Below are 22525 nucleotides of genomic sequence, written 5' to 3' on the forward strand. Positions count from 1 at the left end.
TCAGGCTCGGGGCTGGGGGACTCTGCAGCTGCACTAAAGCAACAAAGGAAAAGGTTCCAACCAGCAAATAAACCTATAGGCCTCCCTGACTTTTATGACAAACGAAAAATATCGTTAAACCAATACATCCTGACTTTCTGCAAGGAAAGGAAGTTCAGGGGGTAGAAAGCTACAAACATCTGAATGGGCAGACAGACAAATGGTCTGCTCCATTTTCATAACTTTCCTTGATGGTGATGATACAGGACCCACTTACTTCTGCTCCTGGCTGAGGGTGAAGTCAGCCATTAGTCTCTGGGTGAGGCTCTCACAAATAGGTAAGCTGAAGGCACCTGCCAGCTTCACTATCTCAATGGCCTGGGCAGGGCTGCCGGATGCTTTTGCACTGTCCATAAACTCATTCAGCAGCTCATTCCTGTGAAAGGCAAAAATGTCAACATTCCCCAACTAAACCCCTCAAAGATTCACATACAAAATCTAGTATCTTACAAAGATCAGTCGTAAAATCCTCAACAGTAGCTTTGCAGACAGTTACATGGAGTCTAACTTTAAAGGGCCAAATAAATAATGAACACTGGTTCATTATGCCTTCACTGAGGATCCAGCCAATGTATCCCCAGCGTGCTGTGATCACTGAGCACAGATTGAAAAAAACAGCGCTTGCCTCAGGGTGCCTTAGATGGTAGGAGTGACTGATCACCTACCTGCCTAACAGAAAAGTGCCCAATCGCCATGGCTGAGGTATGTGAGGAAATTCCAACCCCCTTCCCCCAATAAGAGTTAAACGCATGTGGCTAATCCAGGATGTCCCCAGGCAGCCCTGTTAACTTGAACTTACCCAGGGATCTTATTATGTTTCCTGAAAAGCCCCAGCATTTTCCTGTTCAAGATGAGATAGGAAAAAGATTATGAATACTAATAGAACAGAAGGCAACCGAATGACCATAGCTTTTCTCCTAGACTCAGAGACCAAGTGTCCTTCCTGACAAGCAGAGGGGAAGCTCCTGGAGACACGTCTGTGAGCTCCACCAGCTCCCAGCCCTATCTTCCCATCAGAATCACCCCAGGTGCCTCAGCCCCCTCTTCCCAAACTTCATATATGCACAAAGCATTACAAATTTCAAAGGCAAATCTGCTTTGTTGACAGCGTTGAGAATTGCTGGGGCATATCCTCCTTCAGAGGATCACTTCTGTCCCCCCAGGGAGGGAATGTATGATATTATGTGGGCAGTGGGAAGAGAGGGACGCAAATACAATTTGATCTCTTTCCTCTTACAATCCAGTGTGAGCTCAGTGTGTCCTAAAACGACGTTATGAAGAGCAGGCTCAGATTAAGGCATCAGTCTCGTGTAAGTGCTTGCCGTCATCCTGCCACACGCAGGACAAAGGACAAACACATACACTCAGCTCCCATGATCAGCTGAGGTCCGTACCCCTGCGCCAATCATCACAGCCTGATACATAACAAGCGTGTGTCAACCTGCCCTAGTCGACAAGTCCAAGCATCAAATGTTTGTCAGCAGCTGTGTAGCCGGCTGTGTGATGTGCCACCAGTTATGATCAGAGGAGGCAGCAAAACCTTTAGCAGCCTTTCGTGGAGAGAGCAAACATCCACACTGTGGACTGACCATCATGTTCAAATTACGGTCCTCTCTAGTGAACAGCCAGGCACAACAAGCCCTGTCACTGGCTCTTAACACCAACACACGGTTATATCCAAAACAATACACATCGGAACCACCCCTAGCAAGGACTCTCACTGACTTCTCCACTTTTGGAAAAACGACTATGCATAACGTCTCTATTCACAGTTAAACACCAGAAATTAGTATGTGAGTGAAGTGCTGATGAACACACAGAACTAGAATACAGTGGCACAAACCAAAGACAGGTTCTAGTCAAGGCCAGGTTTAGTAAACTGGTAAAATGCCGGGTTCCGGAAGTCCCAGTTCAGAGCCCACATTTTAAGCTGGGGGGCGGGGGGCGGGGGCAGGGAAGCATCCATGAGATGACTTGAATAAACCAAATGACCAAAACATTTTCAAAATTAAGATTCTCTAATCACTTTGTTCTACTCAAGTGAACGGAGAAGTGACTCGCCCACAAATACAGAAAACAAAAACGGAAAGAGAATGAGCCCGCTGAACCACACCTTCTCTTAAACACATCACGTATACTGGTTCCTCTTCCCCAAGTTTGCTTTTTTAGTTGGTATTTGGAAATTCCTACAGAAAACACAGTACGTAGAAAACTCATTTGTCTCCTGATAAACTACACAGTGTGCAGCCAAATTAGAGAAACTCTAACGACCGGGTAAAAGTTCTCTGAGATCCAAGTACAGATGCTTCCAGTGACGTGTGTGGCATGTACTGTACTCACCAGGCTTCCTGGGTTCTCCCGGCCCTTAAGAAGAGGACGGCTATGTGGTTCAGAGAGCTGGCCAGCCAACTGGGAGCCGTCTGTCTGGCATCCTGGCTTTCATAAGTCGATTTGATATCTGCAGCACAGTCAGCAAACGCCACCTGCAGCTGAGACGCTCTGAGAGTCAGCAGAAATGCCCAACTGGTTTTATGAGAATTTAAGTTCGGGAGACTCCATAGGACCATTAGAATTTGTAAGCAATGCATTTTACCGTTGGAACACATCACACGTACAGCACACAGTAATACAGTACTTAAGGAAAAAAAAAAAGCAAAGCACTTTGCCCTGGTGTAATAATGGGATCAGCCACATATTTCAAATCCAACTACGGGTTTTCTTTTTAGAGAGAAATTTACAAGAAGGCAAGCTGCTGTTAACTGTCAGGATCGAGAGGATCCATTTTCATGCTGCTTGCTTTGGACTAGAGGAATCAGAGTGACTTTAGATGGCAGAATTCTCCACAATGATAGGTAAAACCATGGAAATGACCCTCACCGGCTGTCAGTATTAGAGGATACACTGGTTAGTATACATCTAATAACGACAGCAAAACCTGAGTGTCGACACAAGCCTACCTCTGGTGGGTGCCGATCCCTTGCCATAAGCGTCAGAATCTCTTCTTTTAGGTCACGGCGAAAAGTATGACCATATTCTTTACTATCTAGAAACAAAAAAGAACAGAGTGAGAAGTGGTCACTGGCATGTAAAACCAAGACTCTTTGGCTGACCTTTGTCCACTGTCAGCAGTCACCCATATTTGTTTGGAGGGGTGAACATACATTGCTGACATGTATTCCAGGATTCCAGAAAACTAGCAGGATGATTCATGGTAGGAAAGGACAGATGAGCAGTGAAAGCCAGCACCAGTGACGTGCTCCCAGGCAAGTGTTAGCACGGCACGTGCACCACACTCCAGCAGCCACCAGCTCCACGCGGTTCTACAGCACGTGGGAGTCGTCAGTAGTCCTCGTACACTATCATTAGAGCAGCCTTGTAAGGTAGGAGGGCGGGGCTATAGTCTCTGTCTCAAGGCAACCTGAGGCAGACAGAAACTGATTTTATGATCAGTCACCTAGTGGATGACATACAGCATCTTCTGCAGCCAATTTACACACAACCACACACACAAACCCACAGTCATGGCTGTTTCTTAGAAACCTGAGTATCACTGACTGTTAACTTTTTTTTTTCATTTATTTATTTAACTTATTTTTAAATTTTTGGCTGCGTTGGGTCTTCGTTGCTGCACGCGGGCTTTCTCTAGCTGCGGCGAGCGGGGTCTACTCTTCCTTGCGGTGCATGGGCTTCTCATTGCGGTGGCTTCTCTTGTCGCGGAGCACGGGCTCTAGGTGCTCGGGTGTCAGCAGTTGTGGCACGCGGGCTCTAGAGCGCAGGCTCAACAGTTGTGGCGCACAGGCTTACTTGCTCTGCGGCATATGGGCTCTTCCCGGACCAGGGATTGAACCCACGTCCCCTGCACTGGCAGGTGGATTCTTAACCACTGCGCCACCAGAGAAGCCCCTGGTTAGCTACTGAAGCACAGTGATGCAACATGGTATAGAGGAACGAATGGCACAGGCTTCGGGGGTTGATATTTTGGGTGTCCCAGGTAATTAACACTGATGTCACACAACTGCACAAAACCCAGCCTTTTCTTGTCACAAAGGAACCAATTTAGGTCTTTTCCACTACACTGTCACTCACGCAATCCAATATGTAACATGAGCAAATGACCCTGAAATAGACCTCAACTACTGCATTCAATTTAGTCAAAAATGGAAGTTTTGGGGACTTCCCTGGTGGCACAGTGGTTAAGAATCCGCCTGCCAACATAGGCGACACGGGTTTGAGCCCTGGTCCGGGAAGATCTCACATGCTGCGGAGCAACTAAGCCCATGCGCCACAACTAATGAGCCTGTGCTCTAGAGCCTGCGAGCCACAACTACTGAGCCCACGTACCACAACTACTGAAGCCCGCATGCCTAGAGCCCATGCTCCGCAACAAGAGAAGCCACTGCAATGAGAAGACCGCACACCGCAACGAAGAGCAGCCCCCCTTGCTGCAACTAGAGAAAGCCCGCGCACAGCAAGGAAGACCCAAACAAAGCCAAAACATAAAGAAAGAGTAGTAATAAATTTAAAAAAAAAAAAAGGAAGTTTTCTTCCCTAACAGTGTTAACATGCTTGTTAATCAAAACATAAGACAAAATGAGATGGGTCGGGACACATAAGCTGAAACTGACCTTTCCAGATCTGAGGAATCAATTCTAGCCGATTGGCCACATCTAATGCTTGGAGAAGATCTATCAGTGTTTGGGAATGTGGAAAGAATACCTGATTCAGAAAAATACAAATACATTTTTTAAGTGTTACTCAGCAAAGACAACCACAAACATCTACAATGATAAATGGTAAGTAATGAATCATCTTACTGAAGGTATCAGGTCCTTATACCACTTCAAGGTAACATCAATTTGTTCCATTAGACAAAGCAAACCAAAGAACTTGGAACTGTAATGGAGAAAGGAAGCATGTTTAGCTTAAAATCCGTGCTTCATAGGGGAATGACTAAATTACAGCACAGGCATATGATGACGCGTTACACAGAATTTAAAGACAGTAAGTTACACACAATTTCAAGTTACACAGGCCAATGCTTGACACAGGAGGTGCTGCTAACTGTGCTTTCTGGACTTCCCAGTTAGCACCTTCTAATCCTCAACCAGTCACTGATGCCACCTCCTGGTTATACTCTCAGCTCATGGTGAGGAGAGAGCAGATCTCCTATTCATTTTAAAAGCGTTCAACGTAAAGCGAGGATTTGGACCACATAGAAGAGAACCATCACACACCTATAAACAGTCTGCCTCCTTAAGTTCTGGTTTTTCTCTGTTTAAAAGCAAACCCATTTAAGGAGTCTCTTTGGGCTCCAACATGTTCCTCTTCAAAAACAAATGAGGCTGCAATGAAATCTTTAGGGACCCACCCTCCTATGAATTCAAAAACATAAAATAGGAGGGTTTACAGGGAAAAGATATACGGATTTAAAGTGTTACAGGGACATCCCTGGCAGTCCAGTGGTTAAGACTCCACGCTTCCACTGCAGGGGTTGCGGGATAGATCCCTGGTCATGGAACTAACATCCTGCACGCTGTGCGGTGAAAAAAACAAAAAACAAACAAAAACAACAACAAAAACCCCCAAAGTGTCACAAATAAAAACAGCTTAAAAGATACACAGCAGACATCTCAGTCTGACAAATCAGTTTTACCACTGCTTGACTCTTCAAGTGTTCAATTAACTTACACTGTTAAGTCAGGGTCAAGCTGCCTAAAATTAGGCCGCCAATAGCCTCCCACTGGCAGAACTGACTACTGGTTGCATACAGGTGCTCCGTTAATGCAGAAGGATACATTTCCAATACACTTACTAGTAGAAATAACGCCGATGATCCGGTCCAATGAATTTCCGGTTGTCTCCAGTGTTTAAAAGGTCATGGACCTGGTAAGCAAGTTCTAGATCTCTGAGAGATGAGCACTGAAAATTTACAAGTAGTAAATAAGCATCATTCTGCGATCCTTATCAGCCCAACAGTGGCTCATTACATAAAGAGCTCATTATATAAAGAAGTACAGTTACCTGCGGAAACATCTATGCTGATTTAACATTATTATTGGTTGACAGCAAATGAATTACAAGAAAATGGGGGGGAGGGAGGAATCAAAACAAATCACCAAGTTCTGTGAAATTTAAAACAAAATAATCTTAATCTAGTAATTATACCTATATTTAGTAACTATATGAAAACACCTGGTTGCCATGCACAAGACAGCTGGAGCGCTCACTCCAGCATCACTATACTGGCAAAAAACCCATGAAATAACTCCAAAACCCACCCACAGGAGAAGTCCTTCCCTCCTGTGAAATAACCGTACTGCTGTCAACAAACGAGATAACATGGAAATGAGTCTGGACGTGCATGTCTGAATAACCAAAGGAGAAAACCTGGAAGGACACTCACTAAAATGTACAGCAATTGTCCTTAGGGAATAATATATATATAATAATATATTTCCTTAGGGAATAATAGGATATGCTAATTCATTCTGAAACTGCTTGAAAATTTTCCTATGATTAGTATGATAAGATGAAAAACCAAACTTAAAAACCATCAATTTAAAAAGTTACCAATAGGCAAATATGAAATACTCTGAAACCTTACTTTCAAACCTTACTTTCTGAAGAAAGGTATGAAAAAAGAAAATGTATACAATAAACACAGGGCAGGAATGTTGTGATTTTGTAGAGATTTAAGAGGAATAAAAATTAGAACTAAAGACATGAATATAAGTAAGAGTCAGGAAGTGAAAGAATCAGGGAGAATCCCCCCACCTCCCCAATGATGAATTTAGGAGATGGATAAAAGAAAAAAGGAAAACAAAAGTTAAGCAAGAAATTGTACTTACAACCCTCATGGCTGACTGAAAAAACATATCTGAAAATCAAAGTTCACAAGAGCGTTGGTTACTATGGATAAAACGTTTTCAAGTCAGTAACATTAATAAAAATCCTGGCAACAAAACTGGTAACGTGTAAGACAAACCTAACGGCGTAAAAACTCAGGAGGGGAAGCACAGGAAGCATACAGCTTCCAAGAATCACTAAGCTAAATTAAACCCTGTCCTCATCAAGGCTCTAATACCCGGCAGTCAGGAAAACAGGGCTCTCTGTCTTATACAAGCAATTTCTGTACATACCGTCATCCGGGTCCTTTGGAGAAAATTTCTTTCCCATTAATTCATTCATGATGTCATAGATGATGAGGGACGATCCTTTTGAAGGGTTTTCTGCAGAACAAGAAGGCAACTGGGTTTTCTCATGAGTTCACTTCCTGTACAACCACCGGGTGTGCAGAACTAGTCCTAAGGCCGCATTTCTCCTTCCTCCACCCAAGGCACGGAGCTGGCCGGGCACATCCCTGCTCGAGCAACGAGTGCACCCTCTGCACAGAGTGCAGCTCTCCCCAAGACCTGGGACAGTTACAGGTGCTCCCAACAAAGACTCCACCCTTCCTTCTTAGGCTCCTCACAAGGTCGACTTGCATTGAAACGGGAGACAGACAGACCCTCACTAAGCCTGCATACTTAGAAAACAAACATGTTTTTGCTAATAAACATTTGCGCTCCTTTTAAATATAACCAGGATGAGAGCCAAGAAAAAGAAAACTGTAGAATTAACATGCACCTATGACATTTCCAGTTAAACATTTCACATTATTAATCCACATCCCTTCCCCACCTTATCCATATGCAAGTGATAATATACTTTCCATGACAGCACAGATGGACTTTGAAGTTCCTCAAGCATGTTTTCATTTGTTAGCAATCCTAATTATTCTGTTAGTTTTATAATAACCTATTTCATATGTATCATTTCTTCATTATTTTAGGCTTTCTCCTTTGGGTAAATTCCTAGAAATTATTATTACAGGCAGCCAATTTATATCCCTCAGACACACCAACACTCCTCCCCCCACGGCCCTGGGTATTACTTAGGAAGCACAAGTACCAATGACTTTAGTTAGCAATGGAACCAAAGTGATATGCGACGTTGAGGAGAAATGGAATAGGCTTTGGGGTCAGAAATAATAGCTTCAGCAAAATGACACCAAAGTTGAGTAAAATTTTGGAAGACAGAATTACCATGGAAACTGTTTACCTGTCTTCAAGATAAAGTCAGTTAACTGCCCTTACTTCCCGACAGGTGAGAATGTGAATTTTGTAAAACTAGCCCTCCAAAACAGATAATCGAGGTTTTCTGTTGTTTTCACACATAAAGTCTACCACAGGACAGAAGGACTAGAATTGTCATTTCTGAACCCAGAGGTTCTTTCTCAGGTTGGGGCAAATGGATAGGAACCAACAGACTGTGAGTGCCTACTACCTGCCTTCCAAGCACAGGACAGGACACTGTGCATAATTCATTTCATCATTACACCGTGATGGCATCACTCAGGTAAAGTAGCCAGTGCCTGCTGACACAGGTGGTAAATGGTAGAGGTGAAATTTCAACTCAGGTGTGCCTTGCTCCAAAGTCCATTCAATAGAGCACAGCTGACCTAAAACTAGGTGACAAACAGAGCCTCAAGGTTCTCCCATGAGGTTTCAAAAGAAAGTTAAGGTTACTGTGGGGCAGCACCGTCCAGCAGCTTCCTGCAAGGATGGGAATGCTCTGCACCTGCATCGCTAAACATGTAGCCAGCAGCTACGAGCGGCTACTGAGCACTAATGCCATGAAGGAATTTTTAATTTTATTTCATTTTAATTCAATAGCCATGTGTGGCTAAGTGGCTACTGTATTGGACAGCACAGCTCTGGAGAGCAAAAGGAACTCCAGACTAGTTTCTCCTGACCAAAACTGTCCACCATCCTTTCTTTTTTTAAAAAAAATAATTATTTCTGGCTGCATTGGGTCTTCGTTGCTGAGCAAAGGCTTTCTCTACTTGCGGCGAGCGGGTGCTACTCTTCGTTGCGGTGCGTGGGCTTCTCATTGCGGTGGCTTTTCTTGTTGCGGAGCATGGGCTCTAGGCGCATGTGTTCAGTAGTTGTAGCTCACGGGCTCTAGAGCGCAGGCTCAGTAGTTGTGGTGCATGGGTCTAGTTGCCCCGTGGCATGTGGGACCTTCCTGGACCAGGGCTTGAACCCGTGTCCCCTGCATTGGCAGGCGGGTTGTTAACCACTGTGCCACCAGGGAAGCCCCACCATCCTTGTTAGTACATTTAATGACCTCCCGCCCCTCCAGCTCAAGTTTTACATCACAAACAAGATGTTACTCTCCTCAAGAATAACGGTTTGCTCAGGCTGTAGACAATGTTATTTTGTGAACTGTCTAGTCTTAATTCATAAGCAGTGAAGTTAGCCTAATTTCTACATAAATTAGTAGCATAATGACATACATACCATGTTGATAAAACAGCTGAATAATATAGTGATACGTTGCAAGCGAGGGTTCTTATATTACCAGGTACATAGAGGAAAAAAATAAAATAAGTCAAACACAGCTATACAAAATACAGCTCACTGAGGCACACTGATCTAAAAACATATTAATGTTGGTATTTAAGTAAAAGATACATTTCTGTTCCTCTGAACAAAGACATTTGCTAGCTCATATGATCAATGTAAAGATGGAAAGGTGTCAGAGATTGAATCCCTCTTAGAAAGTCCAGACACCTATTACAGCCAATGCACAATGAGTTTCATTTAAGAAAACTAAAGCATACCAAAGTGAATTGATCCCAAAACATCCTTCAATAAAGTAATTACTGAAAAATACACAACACACTAGCACACAACTGGGTTCAAATACTTAATTATGCTAGAAAATGTCACGAGTTTAAAACCAGCCAACTGTAGGAGAACAATTCTCCCTAGAATTAAGAAATCCATAAAAAAGTACCTAAAATACTAAAAGAATGTAACTTCCTATAGATGATAAAAGAGTTCCCATCATAATAAATACACGTAATTAAAATGTGCTAGAAAGGAAATTCCCAACATACTATGTAAACAGCAAAAGAGTTTACAGTCTCTTTTTTGCTTGTCTGGACCTGAAACCTCTGGTCAGCACTGTCTTCAGTGAGGGACACCAGGACACATCCTCACCAATTCCAATGGCTTTCATTTCCCGTAAGGTCTGTAAGGCTGGCAATTTTCCAATTGCATGAAATCGTCGGAGACATTTCAGAATAGTATTAAAAGTCTGTAGGTTGGGTTTCACGTTCTGTGCAACCATTTGTTTCAACAGGTCCTAGTTGAATCAAAAGCAGGAAGTATTTTTTATGGCTGGTAGGTAATTTATCCAATAAACTAATGTAACATACTAAAAAAGACTTGGGGTCTCTGCCTATGTTTAAAGTAGATTTATAAATACATCCCCAATTTCAGAACTATCTAGTAACTAGCAGGACGAGTAACTCTGCCCCTTAGAGAAGCCCCTCCATCAGTTACCCTGACAGCATGTGATCAAGGTGTCCAACTGTCTTTAGCGGCCCAGTGAGTTTGAGACTGAAGCAAGAGAGCAGACTAGAATGGATTGCGTTTTTTCCTTTTTTACATGCGCAGTATGGTATAACACGGTTTCTATTCCTGTCACTTCAATCCAGTGATTTCAATCTTTTTAAAAAATTAATTTATTTTATTTTTCGCTGTATTGGGTCTTTGTTGCTGCTGTGGGCTTTCTTTAGTTTTGGAAAGCAGGGTCTACTCTTCGTTGCGGTGCACGGGCTTCTCATTGCAGTGGCATCTCTTGTTGTGGAGCACAGGCTCTAGGCACGCAGGCTTCAGTAGTTGTGGCACGTGGACTCAGTAGTTGTGGCTCAAGGGTTCTAGAGCACAGGCTCAGTAGTTGTGGCGCACGGGCTTAGTTGCTCTGCGGCATGTGGGATCTTCCTGGACCAGGGCTCGAACCTGTGTCCCCTGCATTGGCAGGCAGATTCTTAACCATTGTGCCACCAGGGAAGCCCCTCAATTTTTTAAATCTTAGCTAATAAATTTTTTCAATAAATGTGTCTCATTTTAATGAAAAAACCATTACGAGAAATAAGTGAATAGAGCAACCCAGGTCTTCCTGGATTCGAGCTGTATGCTTGGGTCACATGTCAGATACACCTACGTAAACTACAGGGTTGCTGGAAGGGTGTGAACAGGTCACCATGAGCTGAGCGCCCAGCACAGTGACTGCCATGAAGATGCTCAGTGAATGCTGTCTCCAACCCACGTACTCCTAGCAAAGAATATTTTAGGCCTATTAGAAGACAAAGTGAGAGTTCCTCCTTACCAGTATATTATTCCATTTTTCTTCTGATTTCTCATTCGCCACGAATGCTGTTGCTTCTATCAATGAATTGAAGGTGTGCACATCAGCTATAAAAGAAGAAAACTACTTTAACAAAATCTGGGGTTGAAGATTAAAGGCAAAGACACGCGCACATGTCTACAAAACTAGAAAACTATTCTTTTCTCTGGCTCTGGACTCCTGCTTCAATCACCAATACCACAGGAAAAGATTAAGAATGAACAAATGACTGAGGTAAAATCCTGAGATTTTATAGATGCCTGAGAGAAGGAAAGAAGAGGAAGGACAGAGGGGAATTCTCCAAACACACTTACCACGAAGTCTGTTGTTTAATAATTCAGTGTACAAGTTTAATGCCTGCGTAGGAGCTCGGTGCTGGAAAAGGGAAAGTATGAAAATTAAGGATCATAAAATTTGTTCATTTAAGAAATATGTGCGTATCGACTGCTCTAGGGTTTGGGAACACAGTAGTAAACAGATATGGTCTCATTCTCAAGAAACGTATCCTCCGTGCAGTGGTTCTCTACTGGGGCAACGCTGCTTCCCAGGAGACACTGAATAATGCTTGGAGACATTTTGGCTGTCACAGCTGGGGCGGGAAGGATGCACCACCGGCATGCAGTGGACAGGAGCGGCTCCTCAACGCCCTTCAAGGCGCTGGACAGCTCCACAAGAGCAGATTATCTGGCCCAACGGTGAACAGTTCTGAGGTTGAGAAGTGCTGATTTAGGGGAAGATAAAGATATATAAAACAGAGTTTCCCTGGTGGCGCAGTGGTTGAGAGTCCACCTGCCGAGGCAGGGGACGCAGGTTCGTGCCCCAGTCCGGGAAGATCCCACATGCCGCGGAGCGGCTGGGCCCGTGAGCCATGGCCGCTAAGCCTGCGCGTCCGGAGCCTGTGCTCCGCAACAGGAGAGGCCGCAACAGTGAGAGTCCCGCATACCGCAAAAAAAAAAAAAAAAGATATATAAAACAAACGTTACCTTCACCATTCCTCGGATCATTGTGCAGTAGGAATGTGCATTTTTCTCTGGCATTAGAGCAAAGATTCTCTCAGCATTGTTTTTTGCTCTAGACACAAGAAAGTAAATGTGAACCAGAGGAAACAGGAAAAACCAGTAATAGCCACCAACTTACCATGTTCCAGGCACCGTGCTAAGCATTTTATGTGTATAATTCCAAGTAATTCTTGCCACCCAGAGTGGAAGACATGGTTATCATCATTTTGAAAACAGGAAAAACTGAGGCTCAAAGACCTCAAGTTGTCCAAGGCTTTACAGGCTAAGTGGCAGAACCAGGACTGAAAAGGTGTAATATATACTCAAGGTATTAAACAAAAAGCAAACTGCACAGCAGGGTACATAGTGACGTTTCCCCACCCTCTTTCAATTGGATACAATTCCCCAGAGGCAACCACAGACAAGCGGTGTCTCTGGAATCCTTTGTCCTATTCTAGCCTATCAATGTGCCATGTTATACAAATCACGCTGTACCTTGATTCTCCCTGTTACCAGTATGTCTTGGAAATCAGACAGAACCAGGATTTGGGCCAAAATGGTGCTCCACAGTCAATGCTCTTAACCACTATGAGAAATTATTACTATCTACTGAAAAAAATTAATTTTTGATTCTATCATTTTATCACTTCAAAAAAGACTTTAGATACTAATGGTAGCTTCCCTTTTTCAGACATCCATATGAAATACCTTTCTTTTATTTAGAGCTTCTACTCAGTTTTAATTCTGAAATGTTAAATGATATTCACCTTTTGTTCGGAAGTGAATACTTCTGTTTGCTGGCCACTAGTCTGAACTTAGAACTATGCTCTAGCATGTGTATTCTAACATAATAAAAAACTGTGAATCTTTTAGAATTAGAGGTATATATTGCAAGATAGGACTACTGATGAAACTACCAAAAGAACCATACCATGAAGGTTGCATGGAGTTAGATGGAAAAAAGAAGTCAGGTGTCAACCTTGTGCTGCTGGTTGGAGGCAAAGATCTAATGAAAAACGGTCCAAAAACATATGAAAACCAACTGAGACATTTATACTGCACACTGAAAACAAACCGCATTTTAGAATATTCCAGGATCGTATCTTCTTCAGGGGCTGATGGGGAACATTCCACGCACTGTACGGAGCCATAACACAAAGTTCTAATCATGCTGTAACACACCTCCAAGTAACTCCAAGCTGATGACCAGCCTTCTTCTTAGGTTTCTCGTTACTTCCCTCTGTGGCCTCTTCCTGAAATGAACCATCACCAACAGATATAAAACAAAATATGACAATGGAATGCATTCTCTGAGGAAACTTCAGAAAAGCAAAGGAAATACAGATCCAATAGAAGGCAAAAAGGAAACCCAGTGTTTATTAAGAAATATTAACTTCTGAAGTGTAGAGTATGCTCACTCCTCTCTGCCCACCTACGTATGAATTTTTGAGGGGGCTGGAACCAGGGGTTTTTGCCCCCGTCCCCGACACATCATACTATCACTTTAAGTAACAACAACAAAGGGGCCTGTCCAGACGTTTCTGGTCAAAGGTTTGCTGCATGTGGCAGGCAAGGTCAAAATATTTTTAAGGAGGGAACCAGGGCAAAACAATCGTTAAAATCCGTCTCCTTCTCCACATTTTTGTCCAGGCTATGTACCATGCCCCACCACACCTCAGAACAAATCTCTTCGACCCTAACACATGGCACAAGAACCTGCCTTACTCTGAGGAGGTATAACTACCAAAAGAAACTTTAAAAATCACTGCCAAAGCCATTACCAACTCTTCTGCTTGTTCACGTTGTTGAAAATTATAATTAGTTGAGGGCTCTTGGTTACCATAGTAACATAATAAATCCAAGAGACTGTTAGTTGTTTCCAGAGATACGGTGGTTCCTGTGGGTAGTGAGAAAAAAAGGGAAAGAAACCTTGAAGCATCCAAAACTAGAGCCTACTAGATGAAAATTCTTCACTTTTCCTATGAGCTGTGGCCTTCCTGGCCACCTATTCAGTCTCAGCCATCACCTTCTTGAGGGATGCGTGTGCACTCCACATCAGCTTAAACACGCGGAGCGATGCAGACAGGACACAATCCCTAACAGTGCCGTGTGACAGAAAAGATAAAACACAAGGTCAAGTTTGACCCTGTGCTCATTTATTTTATGGACTAATATCCCCAGAGAAATTATCTCACGGTTCTAACTATCATCTTCAAACTGAACCCTCTGCAAATGATTGCCACGTCATCCCCCGGGGCCAGTTCCATTTTTACAAATGCAAGCAGAACTATTCCACTTGGACCCAGGCCCTCACTGAAATACCTGCCTAGAAATACTAGCATAAATGCCTAATTATAGTAGCCTTTAAAAAATTATTGCTCAAAACATTATGTTCCCATCTTGACTCTTATGAAGGGGGAGAAAAGGGAACAGGAAGAAGTATGAAACATAATTTAGTGCTTTAAAAGAAAACTAACTGCATTTGTCTAAAGAAAATATACTGATAATACAAATGCCCATCAGGAAACTTAAAAGCCCAGAAAAGACAGCATGGCAGAGTGGACGTGACACCGGTGATGGAGTGTAACTTGACTGGGTCTTACCATCTCAAAGCTGTGTAACCCTAAAGATTACCTGTAGTCAGTTTCCTTTATAAAATGGCAAGAAGCACACCAACTCATAAGGTGTATAATTCAATGCCTAGCAAAGTGCATGGCACTTATTAGGGGCCTGATAATAAAATTTTGTTTCCTCTCCCAGTATGCTGCCTCATTCCATTACTCTGAATGAGTCGAGTGTTACGGGTTCGACACACTGTCTGTAGTAATGCTTACTGAACATCTGCATGTGCCTACACCACACAGCGTGTAAAACAAAGGAAGACAAGTCTTAGCACTAAGATGTTTATCGTACTCAACCAGCAGGGGGAAAAGCCTCCCTAAATGATAACCTGCATCAGCAATTCATTTGTACACCCGAAGCTTTAACAGGCTACACACCAAAATTCTCAAATCAAACACAGCTTTCTGCAAATGTTTCTTGTTGTGTTTAAGGCTGTATTGAGTGACTCAGTCCAGTTTCTATCTCTTGCACGTTTGGCTGATTTTTCTCCTAAATCACTGAACAGCACTCGGGATTCTAAAACTTAATGCTGCTGCCTTCCATGTTACCATAGGTACATTCTCATGACAGCTTACAAGCCCTGGCACCTGGATCTACACCCCTGGAGGCTCATCCAGATCGAATTCAGAGCCGCAGGACTTGACAGAAGTGACTTTTCCGAGGCCACAGTGCTAACTGGTGCCAGAACCTATCCAAACCTCTGATCCCGCAGCTTAGCGCTCTTTCCTTTTTAAATATTTTTTTGTCTGCTTTATGCCTTCCAAACATACTTAAAGAATATAGGAAATGTGAATAGAGTATGTACACACCTGATGTTAAAAACAGAAGCTAAGGAAGAACGGCTGTATAATTTGTCTGCCTCTGATACAGCACAAGAGGACAAGATACTAACAAAGTTGCAACTCTACCCCACCCACGGTTTTAAAATGATGCTCAAGCAGAACATGAAATATGACTCATTAAACTATAAAAAACACAAACACAGCCACTGAGCAGAGGAAGTAGCACAGCACTTGTAACTTATACTCATAACTTATCTGGATCACATATGTAACTGTGGCCCACTTCCAAGCCCATGTTCCCAGAGAGGCTTCAAATGAATTAGTCACCTGCTTGTAAGAGCTGATCGAACATGTCCACAGAAGCTTTGACTTTTCTGAGCTTGATTCGTTCCTGCAGAGCAGCCTCACTTATATCTTCAATCTGAGGTTCAAAGTACTCAGGCATAAAACACTAGGAAAACAAGATGGCTAAAGTTACTGCAAACAGGGCAACGTCAAAGGTAACTGGGTAGGACAAAATTTTGATCACCAACACACCAAAATAAAACTTCACTGCTCCGATTCATGCTTCATGCGCCAGATACTATTTTTTTTTAACAAGAATACCTCTGTAGGGAATATAACTTATTTCAAAAAACCTCTCCAGTCTCCAAAACAAGATTACTTAGCGATCTCCTAGCTTGGGGCGGAGAATTTAAAAGCACCCAAACATAAATATTTAATCCATATCTGAAGAATCTAATTTCCAACCAAACTTCCCAATTTCAAGGTGAACTTATTTTTCCCTTGCTAAAACCATCCTTCCTACTTTCCTCCCAATCTTGGTTAAAAGTGCCACAGTACACCCAGTTTGCAAAGACAGAAACCTTTCATCCTTGATACTTCTTTTACTCTAAACGTTTAGTACTACCAAGGTATGTTGATTCTACCTCACTCACCAATTTACTCAAATATTTATTGAAGGCCTACTACTCGATGCCAGGCACTAAGCTAGACACTGGGGATAAACAGACGGAAGTCATTCTCTACCCTCAAGATGCTCACAATCTAACAGAGAAAGCAAATAAGGAATAATTATGATACAGCGTGAATGATAAATGATGTAAGAGGTCTCAGAGGTATGCGAATGCTGCCCGCCATGGGGGCAGGGGATCCACGGACAGCTTTAAGCAGAAGTGAGCTAAACATAGAAGAGTAACTGTTAAGTCAGAAACTTAACGGGGAAAGGATAGCCAACAAATGATCATTCCACTGCTGCCACTGTCTTAGTTCAGGATTCTAGTATTTTTATGGACACAATCACACTGACTACCTAATTTGTCCCCAAGAGTCGCTGCTTGAGAAGCACAAGAGGGTGTGTCTGAGTGTGTGTGTGTGTGAGTGCTTCGGAAAGTAGGGAGATGTGAGAGGGAGCAGTTTTAGACATAAAGAGTCTGAGTTACTATTTCCACTAATAAACTCAGGAGGGCAGAGCCCATGTTTCGCTCACCACTGTATGACACGCTAAGCACAAGGCCTAACACACAGCAGGCCCTGCACACTCCTCGTGACTACAGAACAGAGGTAGCTGGAAATACAATCTGGAGTTCAAAGTAGAGATACCTAGGCCAGATATACAAGAATGCCAAATGGAGTATAAGGGTCACTGAAGCAGGAAGATTCTGGACAGAAAAAAGAGAAAGTGACTGAGCATGGAACCCTAAGAAAAAGACACCAAGGCTTAAGGAGTAGATAGAAAAGCTAATGAGGGAAACGAAAACGAACAGTCACAGAGGTAAAGATCTAAGAGTCTGGTGTCACAGAAACCAAATGGGGAAAATAAAATGGAGAGCAAATACATATAGTTTAATAAAAGTTAGTATTGTAAGCAAAGATAACCATAAACATTAAAAGACTTTTCACCCAAATACTGTAGGCATTCAAATAGCTACTTAAATATGAGCCATAAAAACTTAGTTTAAGTTACAATTACATAGTATTATCTGAAAAGTCCAATTGCCTCTCCTTACCGGTATATGAGGTTCAGCTATGTCTTTCTGAAAATATTTGGGATACGAATTAATAATAAACTTTGCTGCATTCTCCCCGGACTTCTTTGCCAACAAAAATGAATGCTGTATAAAGAAAAAGATTTAGATATAAATTGATATAACCTGTAATTTAAACTCAAGAGATCAAAGTCACACCCTCAGCAAAAATTATTCTGCCCCCCTAAAAAAAGAAAGAGAATACAGTGATACACAGAATCCCAATTAGAAGTTAAACTACATAATTATTACTTATCTACCTCTGCTGAGTGTGACATAATTTCAGGTCACATCTTATATACAGCTTGAGGTATATAAAAGCAATGTGCTTAAACCGAGTGGATTGCTCTATAGTGGGAAAGAGCCCTAAGTACTAAAAACCCAAACCAAATACCCTCTCCACAGGCAACCTCTAAAACTTTTTAATAAAAGTAGTAAAAGATTCAGAAAATCTACCAATTTATCTATCAGCATCTGTAAACTTTTCAAAAGTTTTTACAACTAAGCTAAGTTATACATGTACTCTTGTACCCAAACCAACAAGATAAAACATAATACTAGAAAAGTTTCATAACAATACTCACAGATTCCATAGAGGATGTTGGTATGAGATAAGGATCATCTTGAAATGCGTAAGGGGCAGCTGTAGCATCCTGTGGAGAAGACACAGAAGTCTCTTTAGCTAGATTTTTATTAAGAGGACCTTGCGGGTTTTGGTGATGACTACAAACTCTGTAAAGTAAGTTTAAACTATACATGTATCACAGAAGCAGAAATATGTATGTTTGCAGACACTAATACCTACACTGCACCCATGGCTCTGTAGAGTTGTTTGTAATTATGCACAACTTAAAGCAAACAATGGCTCAAACCCCCATGACTGTTTTTTAATTGAAGGCTGCTATCACCAGGGACAATTGCTGTTTTAAACTGAAGGTCAAGAGCTTCTGAATTAACTAGCCTGGGCACCAGCTTCCTGCACTAAGGTTTCCTGCAAATGGAGGAGAGTAGTTACTGGGCCCTCTCTGGAGGCAGGAACAGCAGCTTCTCCCGCGTCCTGTTGCCCAAGGTTCTATACTTCCAGGTAGAACCCTGAGCAAAATGAACTCTCTGTCACCACTAGAGGCTCACTTAGAACAGCCCTCAAGTTACTTCTTCTGGCCTTCTCCTATCCCTTGGAGCCCCCTTCCCTGGGCCTTCTGGCAACTTTGTTCCACAGGAAAAACTCAGCTTGCATCCTGAATCTCTTCTGTCCCCTTGGTGCCTTGTCTTACTGACCTGGATTCTCCAGGCGAGAGCCTCCCTGCGGCTCCACAGGAAGGACGCTCATACCTAGGGCGCGGAGGCAGTACTCTTTGGGGTCCTCGCTTCCTGATGCCTGATGCTGTATTCCCTTTATACTCATTTGAGCCTCCTTTCATCTGGTTATACCACTCTCTACCAACATGTGGTGGGTATGTAATGGCAACGCAGAGGAAGCAGTTCTAGGGCAGTTGCCCTGGACTATTACTCCCCAATTACCAACTGTTGCTTGGCTCTGTCCTGTCCACCATCCTCATCAAATACCTGTTTGGGGCCCCTAGTTCTGTGACATGCTGGACTTCCCTTACTAGACTTACTCTTCCTATTTGTTTCCTACATTTTCCTCCCTCAATGATTTCCAAGCCCTTCATGGTTTCTGAGAAACAACTTCTCTACTCTGGGCCTGTAGCTCAGATGCCTCACACTAAATTTATCCTCAACTGAACTTCCCTGACAGAGCTCCTTCTCCCTCCTATCTTCTCTGTCTCAGTGAATGGTACCAAGCACTCTGCAAGCCAAGCCAAAGATCCTCTCCTACTACTTCCACTCAACTAACCTGTCACCAGCTGTGGTCAACTCGAGCTCCTTAACATCCCCTACCTACTCCACCGTCCCTTATCCCCACTGCCACTGCCTTAGTTCAGTACCTTCCTTATTCATTCATTCCATATTTACTGAGCACCTCGAATGTGCCAGGCATTATTCTAGCTACCAAGGAGACAATAAAATCTTATCCCCCATAGAGCTCACAATTTAGTAGGGAAAAAAAAATCTCCAGACAACAAAAATAAATAAAACATATAGTAATTTTAAAGGCAATAACTGCTATGAGAAAGAAAGAAAGGAAGGGAGGGAGGCAGGGAAAACGAACTATCAGAGAAAAGAACCATACATTTATTTATTAATTCTTTTTTTTTTTTTTTGTGGTACGCGGGCCTCTCACTGTTGCGGCCTCTTCCATTGCGGAGCACAGGCTCCGGACGCGCAGGCTCAGCGGCCATGGCTCACGGGTCCAGCCGCTCCGCAGCATGAACCCGCGTCCCCTGCATCGGCAGGCGGACTCTCAACCACTGCGCCACCAAGAAAGCCCTAATTCTTTTTTTAAATTAATTAATTTATTTATTTTTGGCTGTGCTGGGTCTTCGTTGCTGCGCACAGGCTTTTCTCTAGTTGTGGCGAGCAGGGGCTACTCTTAGTTGTGGTGCACGGGCCTCTCATTGCTGTGGCTTCTCTTGCTGTGGAGCACAGACTCTAGGCGCATGGGCTTCAGTAGTTGTGGCACACGGGCTCAGTAGTTGTGGCTTGCAGGCTCTAGAGCGCAGGCTCAGTAGCTGTGGCACACGGGCTTACCTGCTCTACGGCATGTGGGATCTTCCCGGACCAGGGCTCGAACCCATGTCCCCTGCATTGTCAGGTGGATTCTTAACCACTGTGCCACCAGGGAAGTCCCCGAAACATACAATTTTAAATGGTGTGGTTGAGGAAGGCCTCAATGAAAAGGCTTAAAGAGATGAAGGAGGAAATTATGTGGATATCTCAGGGGAAAATACTCCAGGCAGAATAAACAGCAAACATTAAAGCCCTGAGGCAGACCCAGGCCTACTAAGAAACTGAGAATTAGCCAGGAGGCCACGCAGAGCAGAGCCATCAAGGAAGACGGTAGGAGATGTGGCAGCGGGGGTGGTGGATGGACACGCAAGGCCTCAGAGGCCCTCGGATGGGCTTCAGCTTTTATCTGAATTATGACAAATGAGAAGCCATTTTATGATAAATGAGAAGACAAATGAATTCTGAGTAGAAGAGGGATGTGATTCAACATTGTAGCAGGTCACTACGGCTGCTTAACTGAGAACAGTCTGTAGGGGGCAGAGGAGGTGAAGAGGACAGAGACTGCTGTGATTAATCCAAGATGGTAAGAGATGATGGGGGCCTGGATGACCAAGGTGATCACGGTGATGACAAGCGCTCAGGATTTGGATGCTGTGCAGGAAGAAAAGTTACCAGGCTTGAAACTGCTATTCTTAGAAAGGCCTGCTTACAAGGCCTGGTGGGCATCTGGGAACTTGGATTTTGGAGGGTTCCCACCATTCCCAGTACTGCTCTAAACTGTACTATGTGGTTTATGCTAAACTCCTGCTTTCCTTCTGGGAGTGTGGAATTCTGGTATGTGCCAGACATAGACTCTGGGCACTGAGTCTGTAAAGAGCTTTCCTGGTAGACTTTCCCACGTGTTGTCAACTCTGCTGGAGGAATTACGTGAGTCCTTTGTGACTGCACTGGGAAAACTCTTGGAAGCTTTCTCCTGGTCTCCTTTGGACTTTACCCCACGTGCCTTCTTCTTTTACTGATTTTGCTTTGTGTCCTTTCGTTGTAATAAAACATAGCTGTAGGACCATATGCTGAGTCCTGTGAATCCTCCTAGCAAACCACTGAACCTTGGCGTGGTCTTTGGGACTCCGTACACAAATATTTTGATGGAAGAAACAGGATTTACTGAAGTGCAGCACATGAAAAAGAGGAGCAACTAGAAGCATGGAGCTGCCATTAATGAGATGGCGAAGAATGTGTGAGTTTTAGAGAGAAAGGGGCTGGGCTTTGGACATGTTAAGATCATTATTATACATTTGAGAGAAAAGGTTTCTCGTAACCACATTGCTGTCTTTCCTAAATTTTTTTTTTTTCCTTTTTGCGGTACGCGGGCCTCTCACCGCTGTGGCCACTCCTGTTGCAGAGCACAGGCTCTGGACGCGCAGGCTCAGTGGCCACGGCTCACGGGCGCAGCCGCTCCGCGGCATGTGGGATCTTCCCGGACTGGGGCACGAACCTGTGTCCCCTGCATCGGCAGGTGGACTCTCAACCACTGTGCCACCAGGGAATCCCCCTAAAATTTGAATGATTATGTCACACCACTGCTTAAAGTCTTTCAGTGGACTTGAATAAAAATCAGAAGACCCTAGCATAGCATTCATGCTCTTGCCTCACCTCTCATTGCTCTACCCCACAAATTCTTGCTTCCCCCATACAACCCACTCATTCTATGCCTTTGTGCCTCTGCTCCTGGTGCTGCCTCTGCTAGGAATGCTCTTCCCACTATCCTGGCTTCTCATCCTCCAAGCATCGATCCGATACCAGCTCTTCTGAAGTCCTTTCCCAGTCTGGGTTATGCACCCTCTCCTCAGGGCTCCTTCAGCCTCCCTCTCTAGAAACCATGCAAGGACTCTGTCTTAATTCCACAACCAGCACAGCGCCTGGTAAGCACAGTTAAGGGCAGAATGTGTGGTTACTGAATGAATGAATGACTATCCCTTGGATCTTAAGTGCCCAAACAGACAAGTCAGACAACTCCACACATAATTCTGTAACTTCTTTGACCTGAAAGGGCCCTGGGCCATTCTCATTAAAAAACTGAGAACAGTCTCAGAGGCCTATTTCAAGAGTTTACATTTCAGGTGCCTATTTATGGATAAGTGAGCTGGAAATCTCAATGTCTTGCTAGTGTGGAGATGCAGTATTTAAA

At 43.4% G+C, this 22525-nt stretch overlaps 1 protein-coding gene across 1 annotated transcript in view; it reads right to left on the reverse strand.

Moving 5' to 3' along the window:
• PTCD3 (pentatricopeptide repeat domain 3) overlaps positions 1 to 22525 on the reverse strand; it is a 33125-nt gene that overhangs the window by 4528 nt on the left and 6072 nt on the right. Inside the window, exons 5-23 of the mRNA XM_079941433.1 lie at positions 18291 to 18359; positions 17689 to 17793; positions 16007 to 16130; positions 14057 to 14172; positions 13458 to 13528; positions 12261 to 12348; positions 11592 to 11652; positions 11260 to 11345; positions 10086 to 10230; positions 9381 to 9431; positions 7179 to 7268; positions 6888 to 6916; positions 5852 to 5958; positions 4854 to 4932; positions 4665 to 4755; positions 2997 to 3082; positions 2380 to 2528; positions 839 to 880; positions 257 to 415 (exon numbers count right to left, since the gene is read on the reverse strand). Coding sequence (XP_079797559.1) covers positions 257 to 415; positions 839 to 880; positions 2380 to 2528; positions 2997 to 3082; positions 4665 to 4755; positions 4854 to 4932; positions 5852 to 5958; positions 6888 to 6916; positions 7179 to 7268; positions 9381 to 9431; positions 10086 to 10230; positions 11260 to 11345; positions 11592 to 11652; positions 12261 to 12348; positions 13458 to 13528; positions 14057 to 14172; positions 16007 to 16130; positions 17689 to 17793; positions 18291 to 18359 — 1748 coding nt within the window. The remainder of the gene's footprint in view (positions 1 to 256; positions 416 to 838; positions 881 to 2379; positions 2529 to 2996; positions 3083 to 4664; positions 4756 to 4853; positions 4933 to 5851; positions 5959 to 6887; positions 6917 to 7178; positions 7269 to 9380; positions 9432 to 10085; positions 10231 to 11259; positions 11346 to 11591; positions 11653 to 12260; positions 12349 to 13457; positions 13529 to 14056; positions 14173 to 16006; positions 16131 to 17688; positions 17794 to 18290; positions 18360 to 22525) is intronic.

This window comes from Stenella coeruleoalba, assembly GCF_951394435.1.
Source record: "Stenella coeruleoalba genome assembly, chromosome: 13".
Lineage (NCBI taxonomy): Eukaryota > Metazoa > Chordata > Mammalia > Artiodactyla > Delphinidae > Stenella > Stenella coeruleoalba.